This window comes from Fringilla coelebs, assembly GCF_963513975.1.
Source record: "Fringilla coelebs genome assembly, chromosome: 3".
NCBI classification, from domain to species: domain Eukaryota; kingdom Metazoa; phylum Chordata; class Aves; order Passeriformes; family Fringillidae; genus Fringilla; species Fringilla coelebs.
The window spans coordinates 68,332,051-68,358,713 of record NC_140030.1 but is presented as its reverse complement, the minus strand read 5'-3'; the positions used below and the strand labels follow the sequence as shown (position 1 = coordinate 68,358,713).

At 36.9% G+C, this 26,663-nt stretch overlaps 1 protein-coding gene across 5 annotated transcripts in view; it reads right to left on the bottom strand.

The window, feature by feature from the left end:
* Window positions 1-81: 81 nt before the first annotated feature.
* Window positions 82-26,663, bottom strand: part of RGS7 (regulator of G protein signaling 7) — a 231,719-nt gene continuing 205,137 nt past the window's right edge. For 3 of the 5 annotated variants that reach the window (XM_084203386.1, XM_084203385.1, XM_084203388.1), the window contains 7 exons: window positions 18,165-18,239; window positions 16,997-17,095; window positions 16,222-16,283; window positions 14,675-14,785; window positions 14,075-14,200; window positions 6,742-6,928; window positions 3,373-3,940 (listed from right to left, as the gene is read on the bottom strand). In XM_084203386.1, the coding sequence (XP_084059512.1) occupies window positions 3,743-3,940; window positions 6,742-6,928; window positions 14,075-14,200; window positions 14,675-14,785; window positions 16,222-16,283; window positions 16,997-17,095; window positions 18,165-18,239 (858 nt within the window). In that variant the 3' untranslated portion in view covers window positions 3,373-3,742. Of the gene's footprint in view, window positions 1,267-1,648; window positions 1,730-3,372; window positions 3,941-6,741; window positions 6,929-14,074; window positions 14,201-14,674; window positions 14,786-16,221; window positions 16,284-16,996; window positions 17,096-18,164; window positions 18,240-26,663 lie in introns of those variants that run through there. The other 2 variants (XM_084203389.1, XM_084203387.1) reach the window with 2 other exon arrangements.

The following is a 26,663-nucleotide window of genomic DNA, read 5'->3' as shown; positions in this document are numbered from 1 at the left end:
TTTATCCAGGTTGCAGAAGACCCCTTTCATACCTATATTCTGCATTAATCAGTAGAACAGATCTATTCCACAGTCCCTCACTTCAGAGTTGATCAAGTTAATCAGTGCACTGTAGAATATTCTGAGAAATGTTTCCCTCATCCCTGCTGTTTGGAACCACTGTACCAAGACAGATAATTACATATTATAAACTCATCACAACCAAGAAGAAGAGTGGAAGAACAAGGATATCTGGTGGAAAGAGGTCCTGAGGAAGTGGTTGACATGAATTCAGTCATCTTGGAAAAAAGGTTGGCATTTGAGAATCCTGATATTCTGGATTAATTTGCAAGCCTGAGAGCTGTCAGTTGAACAGAGATTATAGATCTAGCAGTGACAGGTTTTTCTTTCATCCCTCACCCGACTTGACTGATTCCACCCAGGTTAACAGGTAGTAGTTGGAAAAAAAGCAAAACCACAGATTTTATTTCAGAGTTTGCTCTGTGAAAAAGAAAAAAAAAAAAATCCCCTTCTTCTACCAAACTACTAATGTCCAGAAATCCTCTTTTCTAGTTCACAGCTGGTTTATTGGGCCTGCCTTGCATCTCTGGCATGCTGCTATTCTGGTACTTCTGCCCTGAGATTAGCAGGATGAAAATTGGGCATGGCTGCAGGGCACAATGCTCCCATGTTTGTGCCCAGAACTGCTGGTTTGTCTGTAAGGCTGCTCTGGGAGGGATTTCAGCATCTCCCAGTCTTGTCTTCCATTTTTTCCTTTTCTGCACTGTATTCCCGACCCCTCTACCTGCAGCTTGCCATTTTCCCCCTCATGGCCACCTGTCTGCACAATGTTTACCACAGCCAATTCCTGACCCCTGGGCTGTCAAAATGCCATGAATAAATGTAGCATTGCCCCTTGCCAGGCACTGTGACTGGGAAAAAGTCTGGCTCGCAGAGGTCCATATGTGTTACCCACTCTATACACTCTCTTTTACAGAGTTTTTATTAATATGGAACTTCTTACTGAATTATAATGGAGTTATCATGTATAGTGCTATCATGTACAATGTTGTTTTATAGATCCAACCTGTTTAGACAACACACAAATCACACTGCAACATGCTATGGCAACACCACCATGCAAAACATAGGGGTTTTTGTTTCAAACATTGGGATAGTTTCCTTTGTAGCTATTTACTTTTAGTGTCCTTTACTGACTTTGTCCCATTGAATCCAAATTTCTTCCTGATTACAGTGGATTCAAAGCATATTACAGGAAGCCTTTACCTATAAGAAAGTAGTTAAAGAATTACTGTTTTGTTTTTAAAAGTGAGATATTCCCACAGCCTCACAAAACTTTCACCGTGTTTTTTTTTCTTTTTTTGATTACTGGAAAATATATATGTAGTTTTTAAATACTTGAGGCAATACTCTTGAGCCTCATTACAGGGGAGACAGTTTCTGACAACTGCTTCTCCTTCCCTAGAAACTGAAAAAACAAAAACCATGATCTTTGCTGAAAGCTCTCATTTTGTTCATTTCAACACACACAGCTCCACTAACCAGGTCACAGAAAAAGCCACTGACGCACACACACACAGAGCAGCGTCACCTGCACAATTCAACAGACAATGCAGACAAACTCGAGTATAATCCAAGATCTTTCTACCTCTTTTCATAACAGGTTAGTGCTCGCCCTCAGTGTTGGTGTACAGTTTTTATGGCATGGAAAAATAGGGATGTTTCTGCCCTACAAAAATAAATGCGTTGAATTCTTTAGTTGGAACTTTCGCAATGTAAAAGGAAAAAAAAAATCCCAAAGAAACTGGATAAGTAAAAAGAATCCCAAGCATCACGAAATCAGTGGATCTTCTGGCAGGTGGCAAAAGAATGCCCAGACAAATCTACCAGCCTTAATTTTTTTTGCCTTTGAGAAATAGCTTTTGAAAGTTATACATTGAAAAGTAAAAAAATCAGTTCCTTTTAGTCCATTATGAAAATGAATCCAAGTCAAACCCTTGACATAAACAGCATTAATTCTTTGGTCCTGTAGAAGCTGTTAGACATTAAGGAAGATGGGAAAATTATTATTGTTTTTTTTTCCCTGTGCCCAATTGAAAAAACGGGGACAAAGTCTTTTTTATTAAAATTAAAAGAAGACAGGATGGAAATCCAATGTATTCAAGTGTTTTAGACTAAGTATTTTAGAAGGCACCAGAAAAAGAAACAACATCAAGCATGTTTTCACAGATTCTTTACTAAAATTATAGGGGGGAAAAGTGACTAATTTCATGCTTCCTAATGCAAAAAGCATGGCTCCCAAAGGTCCATTCCTCCATGTGTGACTATTGAGATCAGTGGGAAAGGGACTAGGGAGGAGGGGTTGTAATGAAAGCACATTATAAAGCTGTCATTCCCAGGAAAATTCACAAGCTGTGATGAATACACTTTTAACCACCAAGTTAGAGAATCAAAAGGGAAAGTAGGGATCAGTGAGGGGAAGGGAAGAAGGATGTCCCATCAGGCTTACTATTCTTCCGAGGCAACAAACTTACCACATTGCGTGTGAATTTCTCAAAAGATGTTCGACGATCCAGAGTGTTTTCCAACTTAAATTTGAAATAAATAAAACAAAAGAAACAAAAAGAAAAAGGAGGGGGAAAAGAAAAGCAAGAACAATGGAATAGAAAAGGAAGTTTGATGTAACAATGGACTGCAAAACAAAGTTTGTATAAATCAGGAAGCAAACACAGGTATGAGGCTGTAATGGGACTTGGCAAAACAGGGGATGGGCAAAACAGATACAGTACTAGACAAAAGTAATTTTTCATGGGGATCAAACTGGTTTGAATTTAAAGAAAAACTGAAAGTAAAAAGAAATAATGAAGTGCACATCTTGTGTTAATGAACTGACATTCACAAACTTAAGGACTTCACACGGACAGTTGAAGCTTTCTGGTATTTTCAACATCTCTCTCTATATTGGATCTTCAGAAATCAACGTTTGAACAAAAAACAAAATCACACAGTACTTTCATATAATTTTAGGTTGCCATTATTAACAATAGAATGCTACAGTGTTAATAACTACCTTGTTCCAGTAACAATCGGGGCCCCGATTTTGCAAGGCACAGGGCTCCCAGCTGATTCTAGGAGATTACTGTTTAGAGCCCACTCATAGAATTATTTATCATCATGGAAATCTGCATTGTACAAGCTGCTCCATATACTCTGGGCTGTGGCTATTCAGAACCCATTTGGTAACTGGACTTTTCTAAGAAAATATTACATACCAAGACATGAACCTCTGTTTGCCAAAATGTGACATGATCAGTCTTTCAAGTCAGATTCCTAGCCTACTCAAAACTATTCATGTAGTAATAGGGAAAGAAACAAAATTGGGAAGCCCCTATATTTATAGTTGAAGTTAGAAGTTATTCATATGAATAAGATCGTTTCTAAACACATTCTGTAGCTTTCATAGGTGGAATAAAGAGAACAACAATTATTACATAAGCAAACTTGCAAACATGAAAGACTATTCTTCTGGGATTTTATTTTATTTTTTTTAATGTATTTGTAAAGCACTTTGCAATTTAAGGTGCTTCATAACAGAGAAAACAGTACAATATGGGATGTAAAAATAAAAATAAGTTTTGCTAGATTAACTTATTGAAACATGCCCGCATGCAGGATATATACACATATATGTATATTGAACTCCTGTGTGTATGTGACCCTCCAAAAACGCCAAGCTGGTCACCTACCAGATATCCAGTTGCACTGGCACAGGGGAGAGAAGACTGAGTATTGTTGCAAACATAACCACTGCTTTGCACAGTGGCAAGACAAAGGCAAGATGGACCAATACCTTTTTCTTGGCCTGTAGCAGCTCCTGGTAGGCACTGGATCGTATAAAACGAGGATAAGAATCACTTTTCATCAGTTTGTAAATGTGCTCCTGAAAAGGAAAGGAGGAGCTGTTACTGCCAAAGAAGAGGACACGTGTAAAATGGGAGACACATGTTTTGGCCTTGGAATGTACACCAGCAGCAGAACTATGAATAGAAAGTATTATAGGATAGCAGGTTTCAGCTCTGAAGTTAAGGCTGAATTGCTTTCTATTCTTAAGGCTGAAATTCTACCCATTTCTTATGTATAGTTACACAACACACCTTCCTTTTATTTATTGACCAAATTTTCCAGTACAAATTTATTTTCTAAGAATTGATAACGGAGTCCTAGCTTCAGGTCCAACGTCCAACCTCCCTTACATTAGTTAGTTTAGCTAAGTGATGAAATTAAGAGCTGTGGGTCCTTCCTCATCAGATTTTCTGAATTAGTTTCTGGAGATACTTTGTGATTTCTGAGTCGAAGAAGAGGTACTAGGTTTTTAATTCAGCACCACAATTAATGCTTAGGTTAGTGAGGATTTCCACTGGCTACTCTTGACAACATCCATTGACAGGTGTTTAGTCTGCTCTCCAGTTAACAATATAAAAAGGAAAATACATATGTAATTTGAAAAAAAGTTCCAGGCTAATCTAATTTTCAAGATATTAATTCTTCAGAGGCATATGAATATTTGTAAACCCTTATTCAGAAAATAAATTAGAAGAGCAGCTTAAAAAACTAAATTTTGAAATGTTCTTATTTCTGAAAAAGATGAAAAATGAAAAATCTGTGATGTAGAACACTTGATAATTCGAGTTCTGATGATATGCTATAGAAAAGATTTGGAGAAAAAGCAGCCAGAACAGAAAATACTCTCAAAAATATATTTTTAAAAATACTGAATCATTAGCTATTCTATCATTAGCTATTTTCATGGAGTTTTTGTTTTACTCAAATTCTATTTTTTACTGTAGGAAACCTGTAGCACAGCAATTGGGAAACAGCAAACAAACTTGAAAGAAAATACTGTCTCTTGGCCTGGTAGTGCATAAAATTAGTGAGCACAAAAAAAAAGCCAAAACAAACAAAAAAGCCCCAAACAAAACTCCCCACCTTGTCTGAAAATTAAGGCAAGGTAAAATTAGCACTGATGTTTAATTTTTGCTGTATTTGCTGTATTTGCTGTATTAGAAACCATAACAATTATTCTGGATGTCTTTGTATTTCTTACAGGAAGCAGAGAAATTCTGATGTATATTCAGAACTTAGACTGGTTTATTTGGGGAAGGCTTTTTTCACTCAGTGTCTGTGAAAGCAGACAATGCAGTCAACAGAGAGCAGAAAGTGGTGCCGAGCATTAAAATTTAATTTCTGTACAAGAAATATGCCTGTAAAAGCAAGAATAAATTGGGCTGTATTAGTGTTGTTAATGTACACACTAGCCAGGACACATTAATGCACATATTCAGCACAAATGGGTTATTTTTACTTATGTGTCCCATTTTACCTGTGTATCTACATTTGACATGGAGTTTCATCTTTCTATATTTCCAGTCCAGAAATGCTTTTAATACATTTTTAACTGCAATTAACATTTTTAACTGCAATTAAATGACCCACCAGCTGCCAGAATGGCACACCAAAAGTCTCCTTCCCAGCTGGCAGGACAAAAAAAGGCTTGTTGGAGAGGCAGAGCCCTACCCCTGACAAAACGCTCCACCTCAGACAGGACACTTTAAAGTTCCTAAAGTTTCAAGTAAGAACACAGCAGGTGCAGCCTGTCCCTTGAGGCTGCCAGGTTTAATGTTTTGTGCTGAACTGGATGAAGCAGAGGTCCTCTCCAGGTGGCAAAGTCTTGCTTGCATAAACACTGAATACTCCATGTCTTTCATAAATGAAGGACAAAATTACAAGAAGAGAGATCTGACAGTAAAAGAGTATTGAAATTTTATACTTATTACAAAAAAAACAATGGATACTGGCAAGGAATTTAAATGTCAATTACTCACTCAACTGCAAAGACACATTTTTTAAAAACCTTTAATCTTGCTCTATTTTTTACTTTTGCCATTTATGTCTTTGCTATACACTGCATTCTTAAATGTCCAGGGATCAGCAGATGCAAGTAAAAATTGTATGTTTGGTCTAATGCAGAGTACTTCAAAACAGTGGCTATGACATACGGTCTACTGAAAATTTTCTTGTTTCTTCATAGTTTGGCATTCTCATAATGGAAAAATTAAAAGGAGGCAAAATTATTCCCCTTCATATTTAGGCCAGAGGCATTCTCCCAAAAAGTAGAAAGCCTCAATTCAATTCCCTTTTCTCTTTCATGGGCCCTGTAGCAGCACCTCCTGAATCCCAAGATGATGACCTAATAATCAAACTGCAGGAAATTCTGCAGGGATATGATCTCAATATCTCCTTTTGACACCATTTCACTTTGCATTAATAATTAAATTTTTATCACTAGGCTGCTGATGAAAATGGAGAATGATACCAGTTCTGCTACTTTTACTGTGAATCCAATTATTTTCTATTGCTTTTCTCAGAAGTCTTCAGAGATCAAATATTAAGCTATAAGTCACAGGAAGTGTTGCATTTAATACAAAAGTACTTAATTTTTTCTTCACTACATGCTTTCCTCTATTCAAAGTCCACTTGAAAACTCTGTATCAAGCACAGAAGTTCCATGAAGAACTTCATATGCCTCATGAAAGAAAAAATGTTACGCATTTGCATTGCCAAAATGGCCTTTTAGGAGACAGGGGGTTATCATTTAATTCCCAAACACATCTCATTTTTGCGTATAGATTTCACTAGCCGATATTCTATTTCAGATGTCCATAAACACAATTGCAAACTCACCTGAGCGTCTTCAAATGTGTATCTTCCAGGTTCCTTCACATTCTGAGTGGTTTTGTCATAACTTTTTGAATCTAGGTTGATGGCGCTGGGTGCACCTGGAGCAAGAAATTCTTGCCAGATTTCTTGGACGCGAGCAGGAACTTCACGGATTGGCCTCTTCTTCAGGTCTTCTACTGCTAACCAGAACCTATGGCACAACACAGCATCTTGACTTTCAGCTCAGGATAGCCACTAATGAAGCTCCCACATTCTTCCTTGCTCTTAAAAAAGAAATTAAGTAACTGAAGTTTTCATCTAGACATGCTAAAATAAGAAAAAGCTGAGTGGTTTTATGTTGGGATCAGCATTCTGGTGTATTGTCTCAAGGCAATCAACCCACCCAGGGAAGCAATTTTTAGAAGGCTCTTCATGGGGCAGATAGGAAATCTTTCATTACTTATGTATGGGTAATGTGCTTGCAAGAAGATTCCAGATTTAGCTAGAATTAAACTGACACTTCATTTTGGCTTAACCACAAGGGCTTATATTACTTATAAACTAACTGCTTTTTGACATTCTTTCAAAAACTAATCATTTATATTCTTGCTATCTACATGAATCTCTGAGTCCTGCTAAATCCTAAACTGTGTAATTAATTTTGTTACTCAGAAATCATGCATACATTGAAGAAGCATTTGTTTTGCTAATTATAATTTAATTTCTCTTTTCCATTTACATGCATATTTTTGCTAAAAATGCTGAATGGAATTACACATTCTCTCTTCTGCTGCTGAGCAAACCAACATTGGCCAGCCATATGTAGCGCAGACAGTTCACTGCATCCTCATTCAGACTGGAACAAGACCACTACAAAGGTCCTGAGCACTTTATGATCAAAGCTAACTAGCTGTAAGCTTTATTTCATTATTTCTTCTCTTGGTGTTCAGACTCTCTCATGGCACAAAATAATCCTAAATTAATTCAGGATCCCATTCTTAGACATGGTTCAGACCACTTAGTTCTCCCTCAAACCCAAGAGCTCAAATAAAGTTTGACTTTGGTAAACATGCAATATATATCATTGCAACTTTTCATTATTGTTCTGACACAGCTGATCCTCTGAAACAGATAAACTGAGCCTTGAAGTGATTTAACTTTGAAATCAGCAGGATTTTCCATGGATGACAAATAAATTGGGTACACCTTATGGTTTGCACCCTGCTTACACTGTGAGATCAACTAAAGGTCTTTTAGCTGAGTTCAACAAGGATGGGATAGGAGAGAACAGTGAAACTGTACTCAGACCCCCAAGAAAGAAAAATGATACCACCCTCAACGAAATTCTAATTTAATTATTGCAAAAAACCTAAGAGAGGATAGTAAAGCATAGCAAATCTTGTAGTACTCTTGCTGTAAGATATCCTTCACTTCCTCTCAGGAAGCAATTATTCCTTCATAGTCCTGCTTTGAAATGTCTTTGTAGCAGAGATGGAAGGAGCCTGTGCTCATTTTCCACAAGCCAGCATGGTTAAATTCGTGCTATCAAGAAGACTATTTTAGGTATTTCTACAACCTTCAATTTTAATAGTACATAAGCACAATTTTTTCGTCTAAGATCCTCCAAGAGACAGAGAAGCAATATTGTCCCAGTTTTGCAAATATATTAATAATGTAATAATGTACAGTGGTTTCTCCAAGGTCACAAAGGGATCTGTGCCAATAGAACTCCAGTTTCAAAACTTCAGGGTAACATCTCTTTTATATATGAACTACAGTGGGAATTGGACATAATTCTGCACAGAGCCTGGGGATGTATCCTGAGAATCTGATGGCAATGCAGGAATGCCTGATAACTCAAGTTTAAAAACTGCAAAGCTCACAAACTCTAATTCAGTTCACTCTCTCAAATTTGGGCAACCTACTTTGGTTTCCTTAAGCTGCTTTAGATATTTGCATTTAAAAGCACATATCCTGCAGTGCTAACCCCTTCAAGTGCATCTTCTGGGATTGACTGATTGCTCATGTGTCTCCAAGCCAGGTAAGGAACACAAAAATGAAAGGGAAGGATGCTCTTTGTAAACACACATTTTCTGCCTCCCTGCAGACATCCTGCAGATCTAGCTCAGAGATGTCACTTCCTTTTTTGTTCCATTGTACCACTGCCAATAACTCTGGAAGTCACTGCAAACATGCCTTAGGATGCTATTCTTTTTGCAAGTAAACTGTTTTCATATAGTAGGTTATATTCAATTATGGGGAAATAGATGGGAGATAAATTTCAATAAATTTTACTTCTATGCTTGCAGCATAGAGTAGGGAGGTTGTATAGACCTATTCTTGCAGGCTGAACACCAGTTCTTTGGCAGATTAATTTAATTTTACCCTTCTAACAATAGCATTCAAAGATTCAACTAAAAATGTGAAACTCTAAATATAGAAACCTCTCTAAAAGTGGGAAGAATTATGATTTCTGTGTTATGTCTAGGGTGCTTATTTCACAGCCAACACACATTTTAAGATTTTAATCTACTTATCTTTTAAGAAAAGATGCCTGCCCTCCTCCCACAGAGAGTTGAATTCAAATATTCAAAGTTAAGAAATGACAAAAATAAGGCTGCTCCCTCTTGCATTTTCAAAAATAACTTTTTCAAATATCCCATGGCAACCAACAGCACAGATGAAGTTAAAATGGAGTCAGCAAGACCTCAGCACAGGGCCTCAAATCAAAAGAGCTGCCTGTACTGTTTTACAGCTCTCTGTGTCAGGAGCTGTGACCAGAGCAAGGGAAGACTCCTGTGGCAAAAAGCACACAGTCTGCAACATCACTATGTGCAAGGGCAGGCAGGGGGAGAAGGGCAATTGCAACTTTTGGGCAATGATATATACACAGACTAGGTATTACTTTGTGTAAGGAACTAGAACTCAGTCTGGCTGCCCTCAGATGAAACTGCATTTCCTCTTGGTGGAGGTTTGCTTTTGCCCTGGAGACCCTTTCCAGCTGATGCTCAGCCCTGTTTGAACAGAGACTTGGGTAGCTGGGTGTAAACCTCCCTGCTGTCCCCTACCCCAGCATTTGGGCTGCCACCTGCTGGGTCACACAGCAGACACACAGCAGAGTGAGGGTGTGTAGTGTACAGTAGTAGTACACCCAGCCACATGGACTGCTAAAACACATGCTGCAAGATATCTGGGGATTATGTGCTCCAGCTGGATTACTTTCAAAGCCACAGTGGCCTCAGAGATAAATAGCACAGCTGCAACACAGCTTCTGTCCCATTAACTGACCTAAAGGCAGGTGCAGCCAGATTCCAGACCAAGCTAATCAGTTAAATTTAGCCCACAGGAACAACGAGTGGGAGAAAGGCTGCAGTGGTTCTCTGTGGAACACGTGAGGTACAGTCACTGTGGAAACACTGGAGAGGGAATGATGTGAGCTTTGCACTCAGTGCATGTGACAAAACAAGTAAGAGGCTAGACCTTTCAGCATTTTCAGAAAAAGCAAATAAAAACCTAAACAAACTCCATGAATAAAATCACATCATATTTTTCCAGGGGCAGGAAATTTTGCTCTCTGATTTCTAGAGTCCACCTTCCTGCCCACTACAACTTCAAGCTTCAAGGCATAGTAGAACTGAAGGATTTCAAGAATATGACAGAGAAACTCATTAAATCCTGCAACTTCTTTCTCATCTACTCTGCAGAAATGGCAACATTGCTGGCACTTGGCATTTAAGCTTGAGTCTGAATGAGGAATAGCTCACAGGCAATTTCAGCTTTGAGGATTAAATTTCGGTCAAGTTATTAGCACCCACAACAGGGCCTCATAATCACCACTGTAAGGGATAAACAACTCATAAAATGTCAGCTTGCAGGGGGAGGGTTAGACAAAAATTATTGAGGGAAGACATCCAAATCTATCAAATTTCTCAGTCTCTTTCCTATTTTTTCTGGGTAACAAGAAGGCAAAGTCCCTTTTCCCTACTAGTCACACATTACAGACCTATGAAATGAGCATCCAAGGAAGGGGAAAGGGATCCAGGGGCTTTTCCTTCTGCGTATCATGGAACCTAACCTGTCGCCAATCTCCCTTTGCTAACCTAGGAGGTTTTTCAGTCTTAGAGCTGCTTTGGAGATCACACTCACTGCACAAGGATTTGGACAGGGTTTCAGGTTGGCAGGTCTAAAATGATTTAATCTTTACATGCTGCAATTCCTACAAAATAACTAGTTGGGAGCAAACCTATAGTCAGCATACAAATACTAATTTTCCAAAGAATTCTGCTGCACTACAGACAAAAGAAGGACAAGAAGAGGAATACAATTTGCTACAGAAATTAAAGGCATTAGGTCTCCAGGTGCCATGCTGCAGTAAGCTTGTTTTCATAAACTCACACTCTTTAAAAAGTAATTTTTAGTGCTTGGAAAACCTTGTGACTAAGCTCAATAGTACTGGGTCATGCTCAAACTTCAGTCTTGTGAATTTTAAACAATGGTCACCATTTTGTAATAGGCATCGGGAATTTCATAAATCTATTATCCAAATCATATGTTACTTTAGCTATTTGTTCTGTGTATTGAGCAGCACACAAATTCTTCCAAAAATGTGCATGGTAACAAGAGATCACAAGTCATACCCTGCATCAGGTGAGTGCAGAATCTAACCTTCCAACTGCAGTCACACTGCAATGAAGTTACTGCACTGACAGAACTGCTTGTGCAGTTTTATTCCTTTGCTATGCTTTGCAACACTCCTTCAGAGAGTGAAATACTATTAAGCCCCATTTACGGGCAAAGAAAAAAGAACAGACGTACAAAGTAAGGAAGGAAAACCTGGCTATATTCCTGATCACTGCACAATTCTTAGTACAAAATCACGGCTCAAGGTCCTTCATCCTTGCTGTGTTCTCTAGGACAGGATCTGAATCCCAAGGCAGGGATACAGACCCTTCAGGACAGGATCTGTATCCACCAAGAAGGATATTCTCAGATACCTTAGGAACTCTCAGTCAAAGTTAATGTAACAGTAACAAAAGGGACTTCTTGCTATGTAATATCATTACACTTGAATAGAAATGGTGTATCTGGTAGACCTGTCATTTCATGGTTTTGGTATTTTTTTCACAAAATGAGGTATAAGACAGCTAATCTACTAATGCTGAAACTCCTGTCATGCCTGCAGTCCCTGCTGTATCCTGTGTACTCGGCTTGAAAGCTCAAAAGCAGGGTCCCAGCTGCCATCCAACTATAGGCTTGGCAGTGTTGTTTTATCATTATTAGATCTGTAAAAGTACAAGAACCAAGTACAAGCAACTGATTTGAGTTTAATATGTTGCAGTAGGAATATGTGGTTGGACACAATTATTTTTCTTAAGGTGGCTGTCAAAATAATAATTAAAAAAATACCAATAAAACCCCCAAATTACCATGATGGAGTTAAGAGATGAGCAATGAAAGTAGCTGCCTTCTAAGGTTTATTTAGTGCTAATGCTTGAAATCATCAAGCTTTTAACTCCTGTTATTGACATCTAAAACATTCTGACAGCCATACACAAGAAGCTTTACACATTCATGCCTTCTAACCCAAATTTACTATGTGAACCTAATGGACTGATTTCCCTACAGCTTGGGCATTTACAAACATAATTCTGAGCTTCTGAGACAGCTTCCCTTCAGTTAATTATCACAGAAAGCACCTTCTCAGAGCAAATTTATCCCCTGCCTGGCCTTTAACATCATATCCACTGTTTCTCAGATATTATATTTTATAATGCCAATTTAAGAATTTAGAGGAAGAGACAGAAGAGTAGACAGCATGTCAAGGAATCATCTCTGAAGAAATTTCTTGAGGGAATTTTTCTAGATCAGTTACTTGCAGTTTGCTTGTATTTGGTGTTGTAAATAGGATTAGGCGAAAGAGTTAGGGATTATGTGGGTAACAGTCTAGTTGGCAGAGGGACAAATTAATCACAGAAAAGCACCACAAACTGCAGCACACACTGGGCTCAAAAGGTTCATGTTTGAACAGCTGCTCTGCATAACAAATTACCAGGATGCTCTTCAAACATAATTTAAAAAGAAAAAATTACCTTTCCTTTTCTTGGTATTATTCTGATTTTTAAAAATTCATCTGACCAATTGGAGTTTTTAATAAGAAAAATCTGTATTTGTGACAGATAAAGTCATCAACATACACATACAGGTCAGGCTATATTTGTGATGCAAAGGTAATGTTTGAATATGAACACGGTCAGCAACTTAGAGGACTCCAGCTCCAATTATTCTGCTGACAAATTTAAATTAACAACAAGGAGATCTGTGCAATTACCCGGCATTTACAAATGAACACCATAAATATTAAATGCCTCTTGTAAGATGCTACAAAAGCATAATTTTAGTATGAATGGCTATGCTGAACCACTTTAGAGTAAGAATTGGCATAGGAAAAAAGTAGGTTAGGAATATTCTGAGGTCTAGAATGTAAATGCAAATAGGATTTTATACTTCTTTTGTTTTCAGTGAATGGAAAGCGATACAGATGACATCTGACAAGAAGGTGGAATTAAGATAAAAACATGTTGCCTATATTTTTGTACTATGCTAAGCTTAATTTTTCTGTCTATAGAAAGGCTGCTAGTAATCTCTCTGAAAGAATTCTTACTGAAACGTGACTTTCTTAGAACAGCAAAAACAAAACATGCTATTAACCAATTGATGGGCTGCCATTTTTAAAATCAAGTAATTTTCCCCCTCACTTAAAAGTAATTCTGTAAGAACATTTTTAAAAACATATTTTCTGTGCTGCATACACTAAGAACACTTTCCATTTTACAATTAGTGAGGAATTTGAGAGCTAGATGTTCCCTACTTCAGCTGTGTCAGATGCACAAGTACTAGAATATTGGTAGAGATATTCAAAATGATCCCCAGAAAATAATCAACCTGATGGAAGTTGGTGAATTTACTTTTAGATTTTTTATTTATTTATAAACTTTTTTATTTTCATTTTACTTTTCTCATAATATTTGACTAAATAAAATATATTGAACAGGCTTTTAATGAGTCAGTTTTATACGTGTATGAAAAACAAGCTTAGAGAAAAGTTCTTATATGAGCAGTTTGACCTAAAGTTCAATATGAATGGAAAAATATGCTTCACGTGAGTCTCTGTTAACTATGTGAATATTTCCTTCAGCCTGTACATAAAAGCGAGTAGCAATCTGGACGAATTAATTCTGAAAGATGAGGAAAACTTTTGAAGGGGTCAAAAAATGAAAAGTATCAGGAAAAGAAAACTACAAAGCAAAAGTCGAATTTAACTTACAGGCTATTAAAAAATAAAGTAACTCTCATTTACCTTAAATTTTCTGAACTGAATTCTGACTCCAAGAATTTCAGAAACTGCTCTCTTCCCACAGGGTCTTTCAAAGCTTCATCCATGCCAAATCCCCATCGTTTCACCCTCTGCTGTCCTGGCTCTTTGCTACAGAATTAAAAACAACAGAACCCAAAATGACCAACGCTTCAGTATTCTAACAATGTGTTCATAATTTAGACTAAGTCCTAAAGTTCCATGGTTTTCTCACTTTTTAGAGCGCTCACATCTGTGCAATGTTCAGCAATGAGCAAACAGACCGTTAGTACTTACTGAGGAAGAAGGTAATACATAGAAAAATAAAGATTTCCAACTAGGAATGTTGTCATATTTTAAAAGTTGTCTTTTTTTTTTTTTCCACCATACTAGAAGCCTGGAAACTGGTTACTGTAACATTTCATATAGATTTATTAATATATAGCACTTCCAATCTTACAAAACTGGAAAACTGGAAAGACCAAAAGAGTATTTTCCAAAACTGGAAAGACCAAAAGAGTCAGTATTTTCCTGCAGTACCTCTGTCTGAAATCTTCACATTTCCAGATACTCCCTTACTTCCAAAGAAAAAATAAAATTGTATACCTTGCCTCCAGTTCCCAGAAAGTGGTGTCATCTGATATCCAAGGGTTTGAGGGATCAGGGGGCACAAGAAAAGGATCGTATTCCAAATACTGCTCTGTATAAGCTAATAGACTAGGAAAACAAAAGCATCAAACATTGTCATGTCAGGAGGAGAAGAAACCTGATGAGGTTACCCCAGCTAACAAGTTACCTTGACCAACCAAGCCATGGTAACTGTGTGCACACACTCAGAAGGCAGCTACAAGCTCAGGGTGAAATAGGTTTGCTCAGGCTGTTTGAAAGTGGACCATTGAAGAAGGAGGGGTGGCTAAGGTCTACCAAGAGTGGAAATAAAATAAGCTTCCCTAATACTTCCACATAGCTCCATTTAAGGTTCCTTTAGGCACTAATGAATTAAATCATACCACCTCTTCCATGCACATTTGTTTTCATAAAGAACATGTTTTATATCCCTGTGGTTTTAACCAACAGTTTCCTTAAAATCTGTTCTAAAACACCGCATGTTACTCAGTTTATATTTATTTGCCCTGCAGCTGCTAGTACTCCTTTTATTTTCTCTTAAATATAATAATTTTTTATTATTATTTCCTAATCAAAGGACATCATTCCCAGCAAAAAAAAATCATTTTTTTCACAATTTTTTTTTTAATATTCAGGAGCTGGTCTGCGCACACTAAAATCAGTTGCGCACACTAAAAACTTTGCTTGTATTCTGGTAATTTACATCTCCCATTGTCCTTATTTAAGCTTGCTGTTTCCTTTGGCCTCATAATTCTTGTAAAATTATTGACAAGAGAGGACAGCTATCCTTTCTTTTCAATTCCTATTATATTTAGTGTACTTTTTACTGTTCAGCAAACAAAAAATTCTTAGCCTGCTCTCTTTATAAATAAATATTTATTTGGATTTGCATATGTATGCACACATACACATAAATGAGTAGACATATACGCAGAAATGTTTATGAGAAGATGAAGAGCAATTTGTATTTGGCCTTATTTCCTTTACTAAGCCCCATGCAGCTCAATTTTCTGCAATGCTGGGCTTTTTGTTTTATTTGCTTTCTAGCCCCTTTCTGATAAATTTTGGAGATAGATTCCTACCAGTGTTACATCTCTGACCAAAACTGAGCCCAAACTCACTTTGTTCAAGCACTGACTGAGCTCCACACCAGCCAGTTCCCTTGCTTCATCAGTGGCTGACCTTTTGAAATACCAAAACAATAACCCCAGACCTATTGCCATTTAGCCTCCCTGCCAATGAAAGGTGAAACTTATAATCACTTGGTCAGAGGCTCTTTCAGTGACTCAGGTTTATCAGGAATGTATCATGGAATATCTGGAATATTTTTATCACTAAAAGAACTTCATACTTCTCCACTCTCATGAGTAAACTCTCATCAGTTACTTCTATGACATCTGAGCTCTCATGTCTCTCTTTGAACAGCTATTTGCTGTGAATAGCTTTTTGAAGCTATTTCACACTGACATTTTCCCCAATAGTTATCAGTCTAATTGAAAATATAGAAAAGGTGAAAATATACGTACCTCTCTGCAACTTTTGACATTTTTAATCTATGTCTGTCTAATTGCATTTGCCAGTGCTTAATCTGCAAGAAAGGAAGGCAAAGAGTTTTATGAGTAATTTATTGCTTGACTCTATTTCTATAACTTTTTTTATTAGAGCTGTAATTGAACATTAATTTATCCTAGGGCACAGAAGAGAAATATATCTGAATTAAAACAACATTTCACCAGTATAGCTCTAAAATAAATGGAAGTTTCCATTAAAGAGAAAAGATCCTGCAGAGACAAAAAATGTGCCCAATATAACATTCTTCCTAAAGGTTCATCAACAGAAATCCAGTTAGCCTTTTTTTAGATTTTTGAGGAGAACTAATACTTCTCCAGACTCTAACATCTCAGGAAAGATTAACAAAGCTTTAACAGTAGATAAGTGTGAGAACCTATACATGCAAACAATGATTGGTAAGTATACCCCCAAGCCTGAAATCAGCATTGAAAGAAGAGCAAGCTGTCTACAGCTGAAGGGGCTAATGGGCTTTGCTATACAATGAACCCACTCACTGGCCTACTTCCCACTGCCTTTATACATGATACAAAAAATTCAGGTTTTGCCTCATTAGTTTTGATGAAATTACATGCCTAAATCCACATACCTTGAGACTAGGAAAAGGTCTATTAAATGTTTGCAAAGCTGCTTTGAATAACTTCCAGTTACAATAATTTTTGGGCTTATACCTAAAAAGTTATTCCCTAAAAAGTTCTTTTAAAAGTACATTTTTGTAGTTATGTTCCAAACCTCTTGGTGTAGTTCATCTTCTGTGGGTGGCTTAGTCTCTGGCACTGGCGTGTGCGTAGGGCTGTGACTTCGAATGTCATTTTGTAAGCCATAGACAGACTATGCAAAAAGAAATATGGAACAATGGTGGCTGCTTTCAGACAATGCTTTCTACACCCATACTACATGGTGCTCAAGAAGTTAGCCTAGATCATCTTTACCTAAAGAAACTGCAATAACCCATGCACTCAGATAAAATCATGTTTCTGCACTAGAGAGTAAAATAAAGACTCCCAAACTCCCACAGTTCCGTAAAGCCACAACCAAGGACCTACTTTTATTGGGTCTCTGTATTAGCATCCTACTAAACGTGGGGAATGACACTGAGAGATGCTATTAAGTAAGTGGAGATGACTGTAGGTGGAGTATCCTGAGAAGTACACTAACTCACAGATTGTTTGGATGACTGCCAAAATTGCAATTACTGTAAATTACTGGTAAAACTGCAATTGCTGGTAAATTACACTAATCTGACCTTTCACTACCATAAAGAAGCCAAGCTAAAACTTTGCCTAAATCCACTTTCCTTTTTAAAACGTACCTTCCTATGGGTCAACATGCAAATGCACCTCAAAGGAAGTACTTCAAAGTGGAAGCCAACTACATGGTTATGGTGCAAAGGATTTTAAAGTGTTGAGCCAATCCATCTGTACATCCCTAGAGAAGTTACACTCTGATTCCAACTTAATTTAGATAGAGCTAATTTCTTCCATCATTTCCAGTCATCCATTTTGGGCATAATTGTAATATAGAGACACCCTTTTCGTGAAGATCAAGACAAGAACTGCTGTTAGAGTTTATGCAGAATTTTTAATTTTTTTTCCTTAATTACTGACAGAAACATTTTAATGTGCTTCATTCAATATACTGAGCAACATGAATAAAGCATGCAAAAATGAATTTTATCTTCAAAATCTCTTTGTATTTCTCCAAAATCTTATCATTCTAGCATTCACTTAGCATTAGCAAATTTGTTAATACTAATTCAACTAAGAGCTTATGAAATATTAACATACGTTTCATGCATTTTCTCTTTGCAGCTGTAAGAAAAAGGTGCTTTGAGAAATTATGGAAATTCATTCTATAAATTTCCTCCACCTTCTGCTTTTGATATAATAACCATACTTACCTTTCTTGTTTTATGTGGATTTCTCATTCTTGAAGACTTTTTTATATCCACTTCAGTAGTGTTTACACAGCCAGGCTATTAAAAGAAAGAGAAAGGAAAGCAAAAGGCTAAATCTGTCATGGAACTTCTCTGAGCTACTCCTCTTTAATGTGCAAGACTGAAAAATAGATTCCACACCATGAAATTGAAATAAAATAAATTGTCAGGATAATGGAAACCAGTCTGTTTCTGCTTTGGTTTTGCCAAGGAAGCCATTCATTTCATTCTAGCTATCCCTCAAAGGAGCATGGTTCACCTAATGAGACAAAATAAACAGAATTGTGAAATATTCACCTCAGCTGTGTACCTCAGGTTCGCTTTAGGAGCATTTGGTTTTGGGGTTTTGGGTCAATTTTTAAAGAGGATCATGTTTTAAAATGAAATGGAAAAAAAAATTAAAAATAAGGTTTTGTTTCTTCAGAAACAAAAGAGAAAAAAACCAAACAAAAACAACAAAAAATGCTTCTGTAGCCTAACCAGAAGACTGACAGCCTAAATAAAATTACTCTCAACACATCAGGTTTGGGCTTCAGTGGTTCATTCTCACAACTCTATGGCCTCCCAAAGCACACAAGCACTGTAGTTTCTCCTAATTCATCTTCTTTTGACACTTCCCTCTAAGTATAAAACCTATGTGTCAATCTGTTTTTTACCCATTGCAGGAAACAAATGAAAAAAAAGTGTTTTGCTCTCAGGTGAGTTTTATCTATTGATTTTGGAGGGATTACATTTGACACTGAGTGGAAACTACAAAATTTGCTCTCAAGTGAGAACAGATTTTACTGAAAGTAGGTTGGGGTATTTTTAATGGAAGTAGCAAGATTGAATTTACTTGCCCAGCAGCCAAGAAGGACTTATTATTGCTCTAATGATACAACCTCTGTCATCTTATCATAATGGACAATGCTTAATGTGCCTTTAAATTTAATAAGACAAACTTTAAAAAATTTCTTGTATAGGGTAAGAATATCTTATACAGCCAAGAAAAAAGTAGCTTTCATTAAACAATGTTACTTTGCCTCTAGAGAATTTTCTAAACAACAGATTGATTTTTTTTAATCCAGTATGTTTCTTTTTTAATTAATAAATAAGTTTCTATTTTAAACTAATAAATTAGTGTGCATTTGATCATATAACATTTGAAGTAGAAACAGCTCCTCATTGCTAATGATAAAAATAGACAATATTCCTAAGACTGCACCTGACACACTAGAATTGGGACAGTACCTTTTGTGCTTCTGAACAAAAATGGGAAGTTTTGAACTCAGAAATAACTTGCAAATCTCAAAGAAGAAGACAGGTTGAAAAATACAAAGTTCTGCATGATGGTCAATTTAAAAGCAGAAAGCAATTTCCCAGGGCAGTATACTGAGATATAAAGTTTAAAAAACCCATGTGCATCTACTTTAGGATTACAGCAGCAGCTGGCAATGAAGAAGGCAGAGGCTTTAACAACATCTACAGCCTTTGAATGTAACAATTTGAATAGCAGGCACACTTACATAAGGCAGAAACTCTTACTTGTTCAGTTTTCAGTTATGGTTTGTTATGCTTTTAAACATGCTTTGAAGTTATGCTTTTGAGTATGTCCTAAAAATGGAGAGAGGGAGGAAGAAGGCATAAACCTCATCTGAAGCCTCTTATTTTTAAAGATTTCTAGCCCACCAGAAGCAAATTGGTACGGACCAATCTTGCAACTTGCCTGGATAACTTCCATGCCAGAATTGTGCAGATTGATGCAAGGGGGACAAGAACTTCTGGGAGACTTTTAGAGACGAAACCAGGGCAACAATTTTGCTGGTTGCAAAGAGGCCTGACCCAGCACTGACCTTCTAGTGCACTTGGTGGATTCTTACTGACACCTGCCTGCTTCAAACCTCTCACACTGAAGTGAAGTTGCTCAGGCAGGAGAGGCTGTGGGGGGAGAAGCTGGACCAAGGTGGGACTGAAGAGAAGCTGGCTGGAGAGCAGCCCCAGGGAAGCAGAGGCAAGGAAGTATCAGGAAGCTTCAGGGCAGAAGGGGATGACAACCTGGGGTAACCATAGGAGCTTAAGACATGTATCACTACCTCTATACAATGGCATTCTCATCATTTTATTTAAAGGATATGATTGGAAGTACCTAATGTAGTTTGGGACACAATTTAAGTTTTCTTCTCAGCTGAAGTATATTTATTAAATTATACTTGATACGAGATGGGTTTTATTGTTTTTCTGATGCCGCCAAATTTCATCTGTAAATATTTAGGAATAAATATCAAACATCTTTTCAATTAAAATAAACACAAAAAGTTGCATTATGTGAACATTTTGCTAAAATAACTCAGCCTTTGTGGGAAAACATTTGCTGGACAACATTTAATTTTATTTGTATGCCCTCATTAACATAATAAGTATGTATTTGAATACAATTATATCCAGCTGTGTTTTCTTTTTGTGTTGTTTTTTTAACTGTACTACCACAGTTCAAATAGTGAGATGCCTGTCAGAGTGCTCTGCTGCAAGAATTCCATTTAGTGTGTGGTATATAATTTGCATACTAATACTGTAAATAGTTTTCAAACGGATTTCCTGGAAGACTTGAGAAGCCTTCTACATGTGTAAATAGAGTGCTTATTTCTTCCAGGAGTAATGTTCTGTGTGAAAACAATTTCCCTCCCAACAGGCACAGAGGAAAGCCTTGCGACCTTCTTGAAATTATCATACAGCAAGATCATAACCAGGGCAGATTCTGGTCCTCATCAATTTTTAAATATCTGGGTGAAAAATCTGTCATACATTCACTAAGTTTTTTTCATCCATCTATTAGCATGCACTTATCTCAAAGTACAAATGCCCTTGTATTAATCAAAGCGCAGGTCAGTCCAGTAGTGATAAATTCACTGTTGTTATAAATGGATCCAGATAAATAATATAAAAAAAATGCCTACATATAGAGAAATTTCAATCCCTACTTCAATTATTGGATAACAAGGATAGTATGAATCCCAAGCAGCAGCACTTTCTACTGATGCTGTCTAGGAGGATGCACACCAGGCTTCTGCTAAGAAACACAAAAGAAGGAAGAAGCCTTGCCTGTAAGCAGAGGAGGAACTAGAACATACATCTGGCTATCACCAGCCTTTGAAGCAACCATCTGAGAGGATGCTGAGCTAAAAAAAAAATCCACTTGATATTAATATTCTATCCCTGATAACTGTGGCAAAAGGGAATATATTATTTAAGCCCTTCTAATAGTGCTACAGTGTATTAATTTTAGGAAACCTGTAACAACTCTTTGGAAGAATTAATTATTTACAGAATATGGCATGCCTGAGCCATGGTACATTTCTATCCAGGCAGTGCAAGGTATGGAGTATTTATAATCTGCTTGCTGTACAAAGTTGCACACTCCAAGTACCCTTTTTATTGCCTGGCCAGCCCAAATCAACAGCTGTTAATGCTTTTTTTGTATAAAAATCTCTTTGCCCTGATGTAATTCCAGAAAGTGCAGAATGCTCAATAGAGAGTAAATTAATATTTATAATTAGGTCAGCTGAAGTTTTGATGTCTTTTTTATCTTTTATCTTTCACAAAGAAGATGGCAATTTAACTGTGAATCTACTTAAGCCAAAATAACCAGAAGTTTTCATGTATCTGGGACAAATATACCCCTGTATGTGGGAGGGAATAAGCTCGTGCATTCTGATAGGCTGGGAACTGTCTGTCTGGATTGCTGCTCTGTAGGAAATGATCTGAAGGAGAAGCTGAACATGAGTCAGCAGTATCTCTTTGCAGCAATGCAGACAAACCACATACCCAGCTGCATGAGCAACAGCTTAGCCAGCAGGCAAAGCTGTTCTACTCAGCATCAAAAGGAAACTTCTGGAACACCAAGACCACTTTCGAGCCCTACAAACAACACAAGAAATATATTTCAAATGTGAAAATCCAGTGGAGGAACAGACTTTTTTTATGCTGGCAAAAGGGGAGAGCTAACTGCTGTCTTTTGTGCCAACGGGGGGCTTAGAGAGAGGAGATCTTTTCCAAAGGTGCTCTCTGGAAGGACGGGAGACAGTAATCTGAAATTGCAGTGAAGGAATTTCCAGTCAGCTGTAAAGAAATATACTTCACAATAAAATTAAGAGAGGCTGTGGAATGTCCTTCCTTAGTGATTTTCAAAGCTTGTTTAACCCAAACACCTGCACAATCTTATTCACCTTAGAAGTCAGCACTGGTTTGACCAGGAAGTTGAACTAGAAGACCTCCAGAGGTCCCTCTCAGCCTACACTTCTGCAGTGCAGCCTACCCTTCACAAGCTGCAGGGAGTGAAATTCAAAGAATCCACTTTACAGAACACTCCAATCAAGTATTCACACTGGTGTGAAATTCATCTCTCTGCCTTCCCCAGCCCACTACAGCAGAGGGGAAACAAGACCGGTATTTGCTTCCTTATTGCTGCCCCTGTGCTGCAATCTCAACCCATACAAACAAACCTCAAGTTGATTTAAGGAAATGTAATTTCACAGTCTCTTTAGCTAAAAATATATAGGTGCTATTTAAAATAACTACCTCATTTCAATATGCACACCCATAAATTCAGAGTTCATTAAAGCAGTAAATATTTAGGTAGATTGATTCACATACCTTATGCACTTTCATTGCATTTTAGTGTCAATACACTGTGAAACAGATATTTTTATTTGTTTTGCAGGCATGGGATAACTTTTTAAGTGTAATTGCAAAATACTAAATTTTAAGATCTCCAGTCTTTCAGAATTTAAAAGAATTTAAATTTAAATTAAGGACCTGGTACAAACGTGACAGATTGCCTCTCTCACTGGAATAGATAAAAGACACACCAACATAAAGAAAATGCAGAGATTGCAATCTTTCTTTTACATTATGTGAAATAGAAAAAGATTATCACAGAAGAGTAAGCTTAAAATTTGAAATTTTCTGAGTGCCAAATGTTAGAGTTGGATTCTGCAACAATCTATTCTGCTATTTCTGTCATTGCTGCTATTCCTGTCATTTTTCTAGGAGTCTTCTAACTCTCTAACTATTCATATCACTTTCTAAAGTAGAGAAAAGAAACTAATTAGGCAGTGAGTGATAAGCAGAACAGCAGAGTTCACTTTTGTTTGCAGGTTTTCTATTCCAGTTTACTTGCACAGCTAACTGAACAGTGCATGGTTAAAAATCAAGGAGAGAGGATTATGAAAAAGAAATAGAAGATTAAAAAATAAAGGAATGAGGGGAAAAAATAGTGACACTCAGCTGGAAAAAATCGAGTGTTACTAGCTGGAAAAATACCCATTTTGACTCTGGTAATGTGGGAATGACTGTTTTCTTCTCATATATAGTCTAGCATCAAAGGAGATGTTAAAATCCTATATTGAGTAAGTTGTCAGTAATGGCTAAAACTGAGGCTCTCATAAAGAAAAACACAGGCTACATTCTCCTGCACTGCACCAATTTTTCATTTCACTGAGATGGAAGTTATTTGAGTGTGAAGAACCCACTAAGGCTTACAAGGAAAAGCTGAGGTTTAGGTAATGATTATCACTGTATTCTGGGATTTTGCCTCATTTTACACACTTCAGGGTCAACAAATAAAGAGGCTTTTCCAGTGAAAGAGCTGCGCTATTAAAAATTTTGCTGGTGCCATAGAAAGTCTCAGAGGAATATTCCAAATATACTGAGTACAAGTGGTCAGGTCTTTTTACAGGATTTGGAAAAATGACTGTTCTCTTAAGGCCCAGACAAAGGACAGCAAAATTTCAAATTCAGGTAAATATTTTAGAAAGTGCACTTTTTTTTAAATGTAGCTCACTTTATAATTAGAAATCAATGAACTTTAACTAAGTGATGAAAAAAAATAAACCCAGGAGCCATATCTTCCAGAACCTGCAAATCCATAGGAATATGCACTGATAGTGCTGCCAGGGGAGATCTCGCCAGCCCCTGTTATAGCACCCAAGGCAGCAAAGACAAACCAGTGATCACAGGGACTGGGCTACAGGAACCACCTTCTTTTGGTTAGAAAAAGATACTGTTACTTAAAACTGCAGAACCTAATCATGGGGTTAATTTGCAATCAGCTAGGTGTACCTAATCTGAAACACTCTTATAAACTTCATGATCCTCCCTAAAAGTGTATGTTTTAATTACTATTTCCATTTGGTTCAGCAATCTGTGAAAATAACTCTGAGAAATGGAGTGTGTGAGCACTTGGACTTGAAAGCACCTCTAGTAAGTAACAAGATCCCAGTAAATCAGCAGATGTCTGAAAAAGAGGGAAAATATTCTGAGCTAAAGTATTGTGACACAGGTGGTGGACTTTTTTTTCATTATGCAGCATAATCCCATAACTACAAACTCTAAACTAAATTGGGTGGCTCTACCTACTTAATGATTGTATTATATAATGTTATTATCTTATTATATGCTACTTGTATTAGTACCATAGTCCAAGCTCATGCACAATTAATTTTAGCACAACTATCTCTCTGAAAACATGCCCTTTTGATTCAGTTGTGTGACTGACAAACAAGCAGTGTGACTGGACTTCCAACACCTGCTGTTAAATCACAGTGCTTTTCTGGAGCTCCCACTTGCATCATAGTTCTAAAGAGAAGCACAGAGACTAATATCTGGAATACAGTCCAACAGCCATGGTAACCACAAATGCAAATTGTAATAAGTATGTAATGATGACTACTTTGGAAAGAGCTCCTATCAAGACTTCACCTCTCTACAACTCCAGGCCAAACTTCTCAAATTAGCTCAAGATGTTTCTAGCTTTTCCTACAGACTCATGCCTGTTAGAAATTACCTCCTCTCAGAAGTACGGCTATATCTTTCAATTACCCCCTATGAAATATAGTTTTTAGGAAGCAAATCCCAAGATTATTCTCAAGTACAGATTCTGTACAAGCATGATTCATATTTTATTTCTAGATGCCTCACAAATTTGTCAGATAATCAGGGCAAAGTTATTAGAACCTGCTTTTCCTACTGATTCATTAGATATTTTCAATAGCTATAGTCTTTTCATTATGTATGTGTTATGCTTACAAATACTATCTCTTGGAACTGGACTTGCATAGAATAACCTCAAATTTGTTCATATTTCTTAATACAAATCTATTTTTAAAACATGCAATACATCTGTCAATATGCTGCAAATACACCTCAAAATAGTGATTTATAGTTAAGTAGGATAATGGAAACAAATTAGTTGTACACAGCTTAACTGCTAAAACCAACTATCAGCTGATAATAATGTAAAACCTACTGGCTTTTAATGAAGTAAATGAAAGCTTTTCATTTTTACTTATTCATTTAGTGGACTGATATTTCAGGCCACAGAATGTTCAATGTAAAATCTTATTGAACTTCTTCCTTCAAAGGAAGGGATTGTCTTAATTCATAAGAATTAATAAAACCTTTGTTAGGATTAAGTGTCCTCTTCCATTGAAGGTTTAGTAGAGAACCATGCAGATAGCATAGAATGAATTTAAATGTTCAATACTTGTTCTCAATAGCTAATTTCTTTTTGACTCATTTAAGAAAAGAGATAAATAATAAAAAGTTACAGACCTATTTGTTAAACTAAAATGAATGAGCAATAAACCTTATTGTGTCATACACTAGAAATATACTGATGGAGAAATAATGAATTTTGCATTTATGCATAAGTTAAACATACTGTAGAGAGCCCCACACAGAGGACAGAATCTTGCCATTGGACCAGCTAGTAAAATCAATACACCCTTTATTCAAGGATTGATTTGGAGGTCACTGACTACTACCAAAATAACAGTAGCTCCACTGTTGTTCTGCAACAGACCTAATCAAAACACAGGAAGGTGTGCAATTATTGGATAAAAGTTCAACTATGAGCTGTTTCTCTTATTTGGACAAGATAAATGAGGCTCAAACACCATCAGATAAAGAAGAGACATTTGATCGATCAGTTTGATCAAACTTTAATTATGTTTGCAGCAAGGTAAAACTCAGATGATTTTCAAACTAAGAGATGTGAAGTCTCACTTACTATAGACTTTAGGACCACTTAAAATTTCAAAGATTTTTAGCATCTTTCCAAAATAAAGAAACCTACACTGCACCAATTCCCCCTTTATGCTTATTTGTCATCTCAAACCAGAGTTCAGATCTTTTCCCTAAGTAGTATCAGACACACAAGGAATCCCACTGGCTGTGCAAAGGAAAGACCTGCTTGAAACAGGAGTGAGATACAGAGAAATTTTCAAGGAATGTAAAACTAATTAATGAAACCATAAAATGCATCCATAGGAGAGAGAACATTTGAACCATGACAGCTACCCTCATATTCTCCCATACCTGGTTGTTTAAGGACAGATGTTGTTGAAAGCTGAGCTTTCACCTTAAAGGGAATAAGATTTGATCTTTTTTTTTAAAGAAAACATTAGTAGTCACAGAATTAGACATTAT